Consider the following 12,602-nt stretch of genomic DNA (forward strand, 5'->3'; position numbering starts at 1 on the left):
GTGCCGTTGAACCGTTGTATCCACCCGGATGGCAGAGTGCTACACAACACAACACAGAAGTGCATTTATTAACTAGCGTTGCGTTTGTATGGTTAAAATCCATCTCTAATATAGCATGTTTTATTATTGTGTTTATATATAACGTTGCACGATCCGTAACCTTCAAAGTCTTCCTTTTTTGCGAGCTGGAAGTCGCTATAGGAGAATAAGCTCATTCTCTGCAGGTCGGTGTTAAATCTCAATAATAATCTTTATAAACAAACTGATTTGTAGTTTTTTAAAATTCTCCCAGCAGTGGTGGGAACACTGGTGAGCAGAGAACCATGCCGACGATAGTACTGATGGACGTCTCCTTGTCCATGACCCGGCCGGTGTCGCAGGACAACAGCGAGGAGTTCCAGAGGAAGAACCTGGCAGTTCATGGACTCAACATGTTGTTCGAACACATGGCATCGAACTACAAGCTGGAGTTCACCGCACTCATGGCCTTCTCCTCTCTCTGGGAGCTCCTGGTGCCTTTTACGAGGGACTACAACGCTTTACAGGTGATGGGACGGATCCTTCTATTACATTATTAGAACTATAGCTAATTCTAACTATGAATGTACTTTATTTGTTATGATATTTTAAAACTCATAAAGGGACCAAGAGTTTTCTTCTTCCAGGCAATTTAAACAAAAGTTATAGATATATTAGGATATATTAAAGATTTATTGATTAATATGAACCCAGTATTATCAGACCGGTCTTGTGAAGGTGAAAATAAACTAATTTCTGGTCAACCTCCTGAATAGTAAGTCAATAGAGCATAATATTTTAGGTGTGACCTTTTTGGTTGAATCCGACTTTCAAAAGGTCATAACTTCCTTGATATTTACCCGATTTTTAAAAAAAAAGAGCTTGGAAAGCTTGCTAAACTGGGTCATGATCATGAATCATTTTCAATCAATTAATTAACGTTCAATTTGATGAATTGTCTCTCAAAATATGCATAAAAATGCAAATATATAGCCAGATTGAATAAACAAATTTGCAAAAATAAGATAGAAAATCTGAGATATCAAATTTATTTCCCAGTGTTGTGTAAGGCTCTCCCCAAGGTGTTAACCCTTGTGTTAATTCACGTTCAAGGTGACCTGAAAACGAATGTGTTTGTGGTATCCCTTGTGTGGTCTCTGGGTCAACGTAAACGACCTTCACCTTTACAAATGTATTTCTGCCGGTTCACCTTGACCCTGAGACGACACAAGGGTTAAATAGACTTACAGCGTAGTAGAGGAACGATTAATGCACATAATACACCTTTCTCTGTCATGTTTTCTAATCAAACATTTTAATTACACAATAACTTTTAAATAAAAAAATGTTTCACGTCTGCTGCAGGAGGCTCTCGGCAACCTTGAAGATTATGACAAGACCTGTGTGGAGTCTGCCCTCAACGGAGTCAGCAGTGTAGTCCAGCAAGAGTGGGGGAGCGCATGCCCATGTCAGGTACTTGATCCGTCCTAATGTGGCTTTTTTATTTTTGCCAAGGTTGGTTTTATTTATAACTAAATAAATAATTATTGAACATCGGAGTTCATTTAAGTAATTTAATATATGGTGATTTTAGGATGTGGAATAAGTTTCTTAGTAGAGATATGTGCTTCTCAGCGATCTTATTTTTTAACTCTGTTTCATTTTAAATACTTTACTGTCCTCTCCTGCAGGTGGTGCTGGTAACTGACGGGTCTCTGGGTATCGGGAAAGGATCGCTGCGTCACTCTCTTCAAACAATGAAGCATCGTGCTGAGGACAAGAAGTTCCCTCTTCCCTTTCCTTTCCCTACAAAGATGTTTATCTTGTGTGTCGCCAATGCAGAGGAGGTAGGATAACCTGAACCGTACAGTTGTCTTCATGCTGCACCTAGATCGATGACAATTCTTAAATTTGAATGAAGGCTAAACAAAATGAAAAAAAAGCTATATTTTATCATGTTTCAATGCAAAAAAGTAAATGGGATACACTAAAAGAAACAAATGTATTTATTACTATATTCAAGAAAGTATATATGGAAGTAGATCAGTGGCATCAGACTATAGAAAAGTTGAATTCAGCATTTCAAATGTTAGGACTTTTGTTATTGACTTGTTGGCGTTATTATACCAGCATTACATATAGAACTGAAAAAGATACAAATAAGAAAACGTTTAATAATTAAATAAATTTAGAAAAACTTTTAAAATTATTATAGTTACAATATCAAACTATATCCATTGTGTTTTTAATAAAATATTTAAAATTTGACATTTTAATCTAATTGTTAATAAAATCCACCTATTAATATACTAATTATTGAACGCAATTATTCAATAAAAACTCATTTAAACTTTTAATCTATAAATTATTTAAAATATACTATAAACTATTAAAAATAACTTAAATGGTTATAAAAACATTTAAATAAATAAAATGTAAAATGTTAAATTCAACCATTGAATATTCCGACGTCACTTATATACTTCTATAAGTGTATTTCATGTTGCCATGTTCATATATTTCATACGTGCTTATGCAGCTGCAGGCGACGGGTGCCATGGACAACCTAGAAGAGCTTCTGTGTCTCAGTGGAGGAGACGGACAGATCTTCACCACAGAAGGACCTCTCTGCATGCAGAGCGTGCAGGCCATGTTTGGGTACCGCTCTTGATGCCGGGAATATGTTGACAGTATAATAATCATCATCTCTTGTGTCTCCAGGAGGCTGATCGACAGGGCGTACTCTCCCTTCCACGCCGTGCTGCACTGTGGAAACTTGACTTCTGACGTGCAGGTGTTTCCTCGGCCTGAGCCAGTCGTGGTGGACGATGAGGTGGAGCCGTTGGCTCGAACAGTCAACTCGGGTACAGAGAGAGAGATTTGTTTTATTTGTTTTATTTCATTGTTTTGACCTAAAGTTTGCTATTCTAATTGTAATATTCAAATATAAATAATCTAAATTCAATATTTTTTAAATCTGTTGCCGTTTAAATTTAGTATAAAAATGTTTTTTACCAGACTAATTCAATCAAACACTAAATCACTCGCTCTAACTTTTATATACTCGCCAAGCTTTGAAACTACTGATGAATTAACACTCTAGTGCTTCTACACCGTCGCATGATCGGCTGAAGGTTCGATCAAGTAACTCGGAACTCATTTTGATTTGCCTGGTGGCTGTTATACCAAGGTTTTTATGTTGAATTGAATTATTAGACAAAGAACATCAAACTCTTTCGTACATTTATATATATACTGTATGTATATATATATATATATATATATAATAATAATAATAATAATAATCTCTATTTATATAGCGCCTTTCTAGACCAGGGTCACAAAGCGCTATATATATAATATATTCAAAATAATATTTCTTTTTTAAATGTAATTGTTTAAATAAATTAAAAATCCAACTTTTAATATAGAAATTATTAAATTAAATTATTAAATAAAAACAAATCTAACCTTTGAATATTTTAATATTATTTTTTAAATAATTAAATGCTTAAAAAACATTTCAATAGGAAGTTCAAAGTTTCAACAAATCATAAATTTAACCAATATTCTGTGGCTCTAATCCACCTCCATACCCCAAAACAAGAAGTTGTAAAAAAAAAAATATTTAAATGATTTATGTGTATTTTTATTCATGTTTTAATGTTAAATAAACTGTAAACTCTCCAGCAAACTTCATCTGATCAGGGCAAATATTAGAAACTACATTAGTGCTAGAGTACGAATACAAGATGTGAGACAACAAAAGCAGTATTTTCCTGCCTTTCAGGAGTCAGCAGAGATCCTCCTATCTGTGATCATGTGACCTGCCAATTTGAACTGCACCCAGATAAAAAAAGTCTATAATCTGATACATAGAACAAGGGTCATAACTTGTATTTTTATTCTTCTGTTCTTATAAAAACTTTTCTTTTTATTTCTATGTCTTGTGTAATTTAAAAAAAAACTATTTTTTTCCAGACATAGAAATAATGGGCTTCATTGAAATCGCTGACATCTCCAGTCCTCCGGTTATCTCTCGACACCTGGTTCTGCCCATCGCTGTAAACAAAGGTTTGTCTCGCTTGATGAACACATTTATTTTTCCTCAATAATCCTCATACATTGTATAAAATCAACTGTCGTTTCCCACTTTAACTCTAACTGCATCCAACTTAAAATATGGTTTAATGAAACTCTGCTGCAATGTTCTTGTTCACCGCTAGATGTCCACCTTTCAAAGGTTGTTCATTAAACGGATCCGTTTTGTCTTGATGTTTTTATCAGAGGTGGATGAGGTCGGTGCTGGCGTCACTGAAGAGCCGGAGGAGGAAGCCTCTGCCAGTCAGTTGGCAGGAAAGAGTCCAAATTTCTGTGTTCTCCTGCACGGCAGCCTGAAAGTGGAGGGAATGGTGGCGCTGGTCCAGCTCAGGTGTGACCCACAAAATTACCTTTGATTGATGAGATGAAGAAGAATCTTGTTAAATATTTTGACCACAATATTTCTTACTTATTCAATGTGTTTCTCTCTCAGCACCGAGTGGTTCGGGATGCTCTACTCTCAGGCCGACAGCAAAAAGAAATCCAACTTGATGTTGTCCGTGTTCGAGCCCGGTCCGGATCCTCTGCCGTGGCTCGGCAAGATCACACACTTGGGTCCCATCTCAGGTACGGTATCGGTTCCAATGGAGCGTTTAACCAAAAACACACCCTAATTACTTGTGACCTACTCCTGGTGTTTCAGAGTCGGCCGAGAATCCCTATGGCGAGGATGACAGCAAGAGCCCCTTCCCTCTGCAGCCTCCGGTCAAACGCAGCTACGCTCAGAATGTCACCGTCTGGATCAAGGCCAGCGGACTCCAGGTACAATACTGGGACCGTCAGCTTAGTAGACTTAAAATATGTAGTAAGAATGGTTGAACAAAAACCTGGTGAAATCCAACAAATTTAAAGAGGAACAGAGGTGTCCACTAGAGGGGTGTGTTGGCAAGAAGCTGCCGATTCGTATCGCGCTACAGGGACGACGACACGATATTATGACTCTGGTGTTGCAGAATTTACAGACCACATGACTCTTGACGAAGTCGTAACTGCTTACATTTAATTTGTTTTGAAACCAAAATGTGTCCAAACATCAGCTTTAAAAGCTGCTGGAGTCGACTGTATCCTCTCGTCCTCAGTCTTCACCGGGATTAACTTGTTACTTTTTTGATCCAACTGAGCCCCAAAGGCTGAACAGCTTAGTCAATTGTTTGCTAGAAATCAAACAATGGCTGAGTGAAAACACTCTACAGCTAAATGTGGACAAAACTGAAACACTGGTGATTGCTCCTGATGATAAGGTTCCAGGGTTGAGTCAGTACTTGGGTGACTTAGGTCAGTCTGTCAAACTGAGCCTGAGAAACCTGGGTGTTGTATTTGATAAAGACATGTCTCTTGTTCGACACTGTAGAAAACTGACCAGAAACTGTTTCCTTCAACTGAAAAAAATCTCTAAAGTTAGGAAAATGTTGTCGGAACATGATCTGGAGCTTGTAATCCATGCGTTTGTTTCTTCTCGTCTGGACTATTTTAACAGTTTGTTTTCATGTCTTAACAAGAAGGAGCTGTCTCTTCTGCAGTTGATTCAGAACTCTGCAGCGAGAATTCTGACCCGCTTAAGTAGAAGAACTCACATTTCTCCGATCCTTAAAACTCTTCACGGGCTTCCAGTTTCTTTCAGGATCAACTTTAAAGAGTCATGGTCAGGCTCCTCCTTACATCGCTGATCTGATCCAGCCTTACACCCCAGCTCGGGCTCTGAGGTCTGTGGAACAGAATCTACTGATGGTTCCACGCACACGACTCAGTACCAGAGGAGAGAAATCTTTTCAGGCTGTTGCTCCCAAGCTTTGGAACGATCTTCCTCTCTCTTTGCGCTTGATGGATCTACTGACTCCTTTAAGAAACATCTTAAGACGTTTCTATTTGTTCAGGCTTTTCCTTGATTTTCTGGAACTCCTGTTATGTTATCAGTATTATCTTGATTTTTAAAGTGTATATACTTTTTTGAGTATTGTTTTGATTGTTTAAGCGCTTTGTGACCCTGGTCTGGAAAAGCGCTATATAAATAAATATTACTTACTTACTTTAGCTGCAGATGACATTGACTCTAGTGGCCAGGAATGTAATTGCAACACTAAAATATAAAAACTGAATATTTGAATATTCAAATTGTCTATGTAAACAAATGACTTCCCTGCAACATCAGTTTTACTTATTTTGTTGGCCTCCATTATTTGTCCCTTATCTTATCTTGAACACTGACATCTTTATAGCTTCATCCAGAAACCAGCAGGTGGTTCACATAAAATGAAACGAGGGCCAAGAGTTTGACGCAGAGATTTGACAAGAGGGTGGTCATAATGTTTTGATCTTGTTTCGCACGACAGACTGATGTCCAGAAAATCCTGAGAAACGCACGGAAGCTGCCGGATAAGACGCAGACTTTCTATAAGGTAGGCTGTGCTCATGAGCGCTTCAGCAGCTTGACAGAACCACAACGACCGTTTCTTTAACTCCCATCAGGAGCTGAACCGACTCCGTAAAGCCGCCCTGGCCTTCGGTTTCTGGGACCTCCTGAAAGGCGTGGCCGAGCTCCTGGAGAGAGAGTGTACCCTCCTGCCCGACTCCGCACATCCCGACGCCGCCTTCCAGCTCTCGCACGCAGCCAAGCAGCTCAAACTAGCCGGAACTGGAGATTCCCAGTATGTGGCGTTCGACCACAACATCGTTCCCTTGCACACGGACTTCTCGAGCTGAGACTTGGACTGGAGAGACGATCTCACTCAACATGTACAGCTTTTTTTACTCTTTCGATTTCTTTCTTTTTAGCAAAAAGGTCAAACTTTGATTGGATTTTTCATTTTTGAGTAAATAAACAATATTTGCTATCGTGAAATTCCAAATTAAAGTATTGTTGAAAAAGAAGACAATTCCTGGTCTGTTATTAGAAGAAAAGGTTTTTATGAGGCATTTAAAATCACATCGTACATAATTAGAAATAAATTAAAAACACATTTTAACAAATTGTCAGGATTGATCTACCAATTAAAAAGTATCAAAGTATCTTTTTTTTTTATCTGGGTTTATGTCACAAAAACAAGGAGACAATTGAGGAATCTTCTGATCCAGGAATGTTCGTGTCCTGGAGTCAAACAGAAGGGTCTCAGTGTGCTTTCCTCTTCTTGGTGCGGAAGCGTTTAGTTCTTTGCTTGTAGAGGTGACGGAAGTTCATAATGAGTCCTGGAGTCGGAGAAGAAAACATGGGTAAAGGATGGGATCAAATGTAAGAATTCAAAAAAACCTTGTATTCGTGCACTCACCCAGAAACATGAGCACAAGGTAGACATAAAGCACGTAGGAGAAGCTCGCTGACGTCCCCAAGGACTTGGGCAGAGGGATGCTGAAGAGTTTGCTCTCGTTGAAAATGGGAATGGACTGGATCACTGCCACAGCTGAGAGGGACATTTACTTGTTAAAATGTTCAGGAGCAGCCAGAGAAACAAAAGAACTCAAAATAGTTCAGGTTCAGTTCAACTTGTCTCGCTCTTTTCATACCAATCTTGCAAAAACACAAACTAAAATCATGTTTTCAAGGTTTACTGATGTAACAATATTGCCAATTGATTCAAAGTTAAACAGTTTAGTACAATGTTTTCTCACAGCAATACATCAACAAATAAATAAAACCAACCTTCAGCAATAACACCGAGCGGGTACAGTGGTATCCAGATGGTGTATCTGAGCCACGTCAGCGTCTTCCACTCCGTGTTGAAACATCCCAGCATGTAGAAGGGATACCTGTAGGTCAAGGATGTTGTAGAGATCATTACTTTCTAGAACATGTTTTTAATACCAAATTTTCTCAGAATTAATGAGCTTGTGACTTGACAAGTGAAGATGCTCGTTTCAGTCAAATCTACTTAAAACGTACCTGTAAACGTGTTAAAATTAGTAAAAAGCAAAGTATATGGATCATCTTGTTGCAGAGAAATGCACAAAACAATCTATTTTTTTAAGGGGAAACGTTCATTTGCTATTTTAAACGAGAAAATTAAGAATATTGCCAACAATAAACCAGTCTTAGTGCTATACAAAAAGATTCTCACTCAATCTTTTAATAAACACAAGGTATTATTGATATTTTGAGGCAGTTGAGATCAATTAAATGTAGATGAAAGAAATATTTTTACTGATTTTTGCTGGCATCAATTTTTAATGAGTCCCAACACGCGAGGCAACAAATGTTGAGCAATATTTTAGAAAACAAGTATTCTATGAAATGAATGCTTGTCGTCTCTACAAAAAATATTTAAATTATTTTATTGTTTGGTTTAAGCAGCATTTCAATCAAACTTTATTTTAACTTCTTTAAGTAAGACTTTAAAGAATCTGTTATATAGATATAAATACATAATTTTTCAAACACATGGAAAAAAAACCTGCATTATTTTGGTTTGAAACCGATCATATTTCTAAAAATGTACCATTGTATAATACATCAAGATAAAATGCAGATAGATACATATAGGAGTAAAGCATTAAACTTCATCACACATCAGCTTAAATTCCAATAGGTCTTTCCATCTTAATCATATTTAAGTTATATGATATAAACTTACATTCCAAGCTGAATGTATTTCCCCAATGTACCATCTGCAGCTGAATTCTTAATATCCTTGAATGTCAACACACAGAACAAGCTTCATGACTGTTGCAGTTCTTACAAAGTGCCCTTGTCATGGATTCTCTGTAGCTTCCTCTTTGAAATTTGTTTCAGGGAAAAGGTTTCTGAATTCTGCTGAAATGTAATCTAAACCATTAAAGTGTAAATGACCTTTAGGGCAGAACTTGCTCTCAATCATCGCTTTTACCGTTCTGGTGAATGTGAGCTACTTTTATTACAAGGACCGTTTTATGTTTTTTACTGAGAAAAGCCATTTGTCAAACTTGTTTAATTAATTAATGAAGGAAGAGTCTGTTTTGGGTTGTGTAGGTTGGTTGAAACGGGAGGTTTTACTTGAAAGTACTTGGAAAAGTATTATGAAACCAAGTATGTTAACCTCTGTCTGATGTTCTAATCAAATATGTCTACACATGTTACAGGATATGGTTATATTTATTAAGTTAGGTTTGCTAAAAATAAAATATATATGTGTGATGTTGTTCTGACCTTTTTGTTGCACAATTCTCCATTTATTTATTTTCAATAAAATAATCAACTAATATATTGATACTGTATAAGTTGTAAAGTTAAAAAGTGTATCATAACATTCAATAAAACCCATTTACATGTATAAACCCAAAAGCAAATAAATATCAACTGCAAATAATAACATACCTTTTAATACACGAACTAGGTTAACATTTAATTCACAATAATTCATTTTATATCACCTATATTTCTTTTTTGCATGATTTGATCCAGTCCAGAAAAGGTTTACGTTTTTTCTAATTATTTAAATTATTTTATTGCTTGGTTTAAGCAGCATTTCAATCAAACTTTATTTAAACTTAACTTCTTTAAGTAAGACTTTAAAGAAGAATTTAAGTAAGACTTTAAAGAAGCTGTTGAAAGGAAACTATATAGTTTTAAATAGGATAAATCACAGAGAGAAATATGATGAGAAAAAAAACTTTGGATCACAACTGCATATTTTGGTTTGAAACGATCATATTTCTGAAAATGTACCATCTTGATGCATTATACAGTACAATAATTCAAATTAAATGAGTTCAACGGTTTACATTTTTTAACTCACCTGAAGATTTCAATAGAGCTCCACAGATAGAAAATAAAGAACACGACTGGCTTGTTGTGCATTTCTTCCACACTCCCGAGGATGATGAAGAGGATGAAATTCCGTCCAACCACCTGTGGACAACAGACGTTGTAATGACCTCACGAGATCGAGTCGGTCGACTCTAGACGGCGTCGAACCTGAATAAGAGTCGGAACCACGCCGGTCTTGACGACCCCGAAAGCAGCATTTAGGACTTCAACAGCTGCCAGAATCTGGCAGAAGAACATGACGTCTGCGATGGTGTGGAATGTGTCATAGAAAGAATCTAAAAGAGATGAAGGCAATAAAGAATTAATTCTGATATTGACCGTTATGTAAACACAGAATGTTGTTCCTCACCTTCCCCGAACATGACAAGTCGAATAGACATGTTGGTAAAGATCCACGAAAAACCAAGAAACTGCACCAAGTTGTACACAAACAGGAACCCCGTTTTCAGGCTCACAAAACCTGAGAGAGAAGGAACACAGTTAAGACATTCAGAAACAGTCAACAATTTCCGTATTTAAATAACGCATCATCATCATTCAAGTTATGTAATTATCACTATTATCTACCAATTTTCAGGAACCGTTTCCTGGCATTTCATCAAAAACAGTTCAGGGATTTTTTTATACCTTGTGATTCCATTTTAAGAAAAGATGCATTCTAGAACTCTTTGTTGAGTTATCTGAAATTCTAAATAATAGTTGTGGAATAGATCTGCTGTAAAAAGTTTTGTGTCATTTATTTCTAGTCTTAGTATCAACAGGTTGGACAGGTTGATCAGGAGGGCTGGCTCTGTGGTTGAAGCTGGACTCACTGGTGACAGTTGCTGAGAGGAGATCATTGAACAAACTACTGTCCATCATGGATGATGACATCATCCTCTGAACACTGTCATCAGTGAGCAGAGAAGCACGAATGCTGCTTCCCAGATGCAACACTAATAGACTCAGGGAGTCATTCATTCCTCGTGCTATTAAATTGTACAATTCTGAGTTACGGGGCAGAAGTGGAGTGAAAGTTAGAGTATCATGACATTCTATTCCATGTCAATCTTTGTATCCTTTGTTTTTGTTATTTGTATTGATCTATGTTCTTTATCTTTAGACTTAGATTGTGTCATCTTGTACTTTATTTTTATATAAACTTGGTTCTTAGGTTCTATTTTCATGAATTATCATCTGTATTGCTGTGTGCTAAAAACAATTTCCCGAAGGAGACCTCCTGAAGGATCAATAAAATTCCATCTATTTATCTATCTATCTATAAAAATATACAGAAAGTGGGGAAAATGTTTTTATTTGGATCACATTTCAGCTAATAGCAAACAATCTCAATAGCTTCACCTCAGCAGCCAACTTTGAACACACAGTGGTGGCCACAGTGAAAGACGCCAATGAGAAATATGGACATTAATAATTTACTGAGAAAGGCAGTCTTTAACCAAAGATATAGTTTGCTACAAACCCCACGGCATGGTTTACAACCAACATGAATTAATTTAAAGTAAATAACGGTCAACTGTATTTAACTGCAAGTTTGCAACTAAATCATAATTGAACTTTGACCCACAAGTTGTATCAGAAAGAACATGGTTTGGTCTGTTTTAGTGTCTCTTGAGCAACATTTATCAGTGTGCTCAAGCGGTTTAAGAAAATATATACGAGACAGTGATAAATTAAAACTGAGATCAAGTCTTCTTACCATATATATTGATGTGTTTTTATTATTTTAAATAAATTTCAATATACTTACTTTCCTCCTTATATCTGGATGCCTTCATTCTTTTCTTCTCCTCCTGTTTTAAACAAAGAAAATACCGGGGTGTTGAAGATCAATTCTTCAAACACATTTAATATAAAGTAAAACTTGTGAATCTTTCGGTACCTTCTCTCGAATCTCCATCTCGGCGTCGGACTCGTCCAGCCAGCGGTCAAAGTCAGGAGTCAAGAAGACAGGTTTGCGTTCCTGTTTGGTGAGTCTGTCCCACCAGCCCCGCTGCTCTTTACGGACTTTAATGTTCACCTGTCGCTGTGTGGACTTGTGTTCCACCTGGACAAGGTACAAGATTACTGCAAACGGATTTGAATAAACAAACTAATTCATTCACACCAACGACACGCACCTCGGCTTTTACTGGTAAAAGGAACTCCAGGTTGAACTCATATTGATTCTGCCCTTTAGCTCCGTGACCCAGAGCTGTAAACAAACACTATTGAGCAGGTTTCTACACAATAACAGTAAGTACATCCCCACAAAAAATAGTATCTCACCTTGAAATTTCAGAACGTTATCCTGAACTTGGACATCAATACGCTGGAAAACAAATCACACTTTGTAGTTAATACGATATGCATCAGATACATGTTGCTTATAAAAGTGGTGTCGTGATGTTTAACTCAATATTCACGACAGTCCTTAAAGGTTTTGCAACATAAACCATTGCACACGTTTCTTAAACGGTGGATAGTTAAGTTTGATATGGAGGTAATATTGAGACTTTAAACTAGTTTCAACCTGCAGCTTCTACATGTTCTGCTCACCTGAACGTCAGTCAGCTCCACTCTCAGGAATATTTCTTCGTGCCGTTGAGCCCAGTAAACAAGTGGTGTAAGAGCCATGATTTAAATTTTAAAAGTTTTTCAGGAAATTAAGCTAAGAAAGAAAACAGTGAATGAAGCTCATGCTAGCTATTCCAGAAGCTTCTTCCTCTTGATCCCGGAAGTTTCCTCCTGCTCTCCTTAACCTGCGCCT

At 37.0% G+C, this 12,602-nt stretch overlaps 2 protein-coding genes across 3 annotated transcripts; one reads left to right on the forward strand and one right to left on the reverse strand.

Annotated features, from left to right (window-relative positions):
- The first annotated feature begins 60 nt into the window (after positions 1–60).
- ints14 (integrator complex subunit 14) lies at positions 61–6,909 on the forward strand. 2 transcript variants are annotated; one of them, XM_087796997.1, is made up of 12 exons: positions 61–224; positions 293–545; positions 1,384–1,491; positions 1,710–1,865; positions 2,558–2,676; positions 2,740–2,882; positions 4,000–4,092; positions 4,306–4,450; positions 4,553–4,686; positions 4,763–4,881; positions 6,450–6,515; positions 6,586–6,909. In XM_087796997.1, exons 2-12 carry the CDS (start codon positions 324–326, stop codon positions 6,817–6,819), a joined length of 1,539 nt encoding a protein of 512 aa, XP_087653123.1. In that variant the 5' UTR covers positions 61–224; positions 293–323; the 3' UTR covers positions 6,820–6,909. The 2 variants fall into 2 exon arrangements, with proteins under 2 accessions (XP_087653123.1, XP_087653122.1); XM_087796996.1 differs by having other exon boundaries at positions 296–545.
- Positions 6,910–7,001: 92 nt separating this feature from the next.
- On the reverse strand, positions 7,002–12,574 carry hacd3 (3-hydroxyacyl-CoA dehydratase 3). The gene is made up of 11 exons (XM_087796999.1): positions 12,392–12,574; positions 12,122–12,164; positions 11,974–12,047; positions 11,736–11,900; positions 11,604–11,646; positions 10,203–10,313; positions 10,001–10,128; positions 9,822–9,934; positions 7,754–7,860; positions 7,383–7,514; positions 7,002–7,302 (listed from the first exon to the last, which is right to left on the reverse strand). Exons 1-11 carry the CDS (start codon positions 12,467–12,469, stop codon positions 7,226–7,228), a joined length of 1,071 nt encoding a protein of 356 aa, XP_087653125.1. The 5' UTR covers positions 12,470–12,574; the 3' UTR covers positions 7,002–7,225.
- Positions 12,575–12,602: the final 28 nt, after the last annotated feature.

Source organism: Callionymus lyra, chromosome 8 (genome assembly GCF_982586985.1).
Source record: "Callionymus lyra chromosome 8, fCalLyr1.hap1.1, whole genome shotgun sequence".
NCBI lineage: Eukaryota > Metazoa > Chordata > Actinopteri > Syngnathiformes > Callionymidae > Callionymus > Callionymus lyra.

Excerpts from the sequence above, each read along its gene's own strand:
- ints14 (XM_087796997.1), top strand. The coding sequence starts at position 324 with ATGCCGACGATAGTACTGATGGACGTCTCCTTGTCCATGACCCGGCCG. Across the intron at positions 4,093-4,305 it reads GCCCATCGCTGTAAACAAAG|AGGTGGATGAGGTCGGTGCT; the intron begins GTTTGTCTCGCT and ends TGTTTTTATCAG. Across the intron at positions 4,451-4,552 it reads GTGGCGCTGGTCCAGCTCAG|CACCGAGTGGTTCGGGATGC; the intron begins GTGTGACCCACA and ends TTTCTCTCTCAG.
- hacd3 (XM_087796999.1), bottom strand. The coding sequence starts at position 12,469 with ATGGCTCTTACACCACTTGTTTACTGGGCTCAACGGCACGAAGAAATA. Across the intron at positions 12,048-12,121 it reads TAACGTTCTGAAATTTCAAG|CTCTGGGTCACGGAGCTAAA; the intron begins GTGAGATACTAT and ends GTTTGTTTACAG. Across the intron at positions 7,303-7,382 it reads CCTTGTGCTCATGTTTCTGG|GACTCATTATGAACTTCCGT; the intron begins GTGAGTGCACGA and ends CTCCGACTCCAG.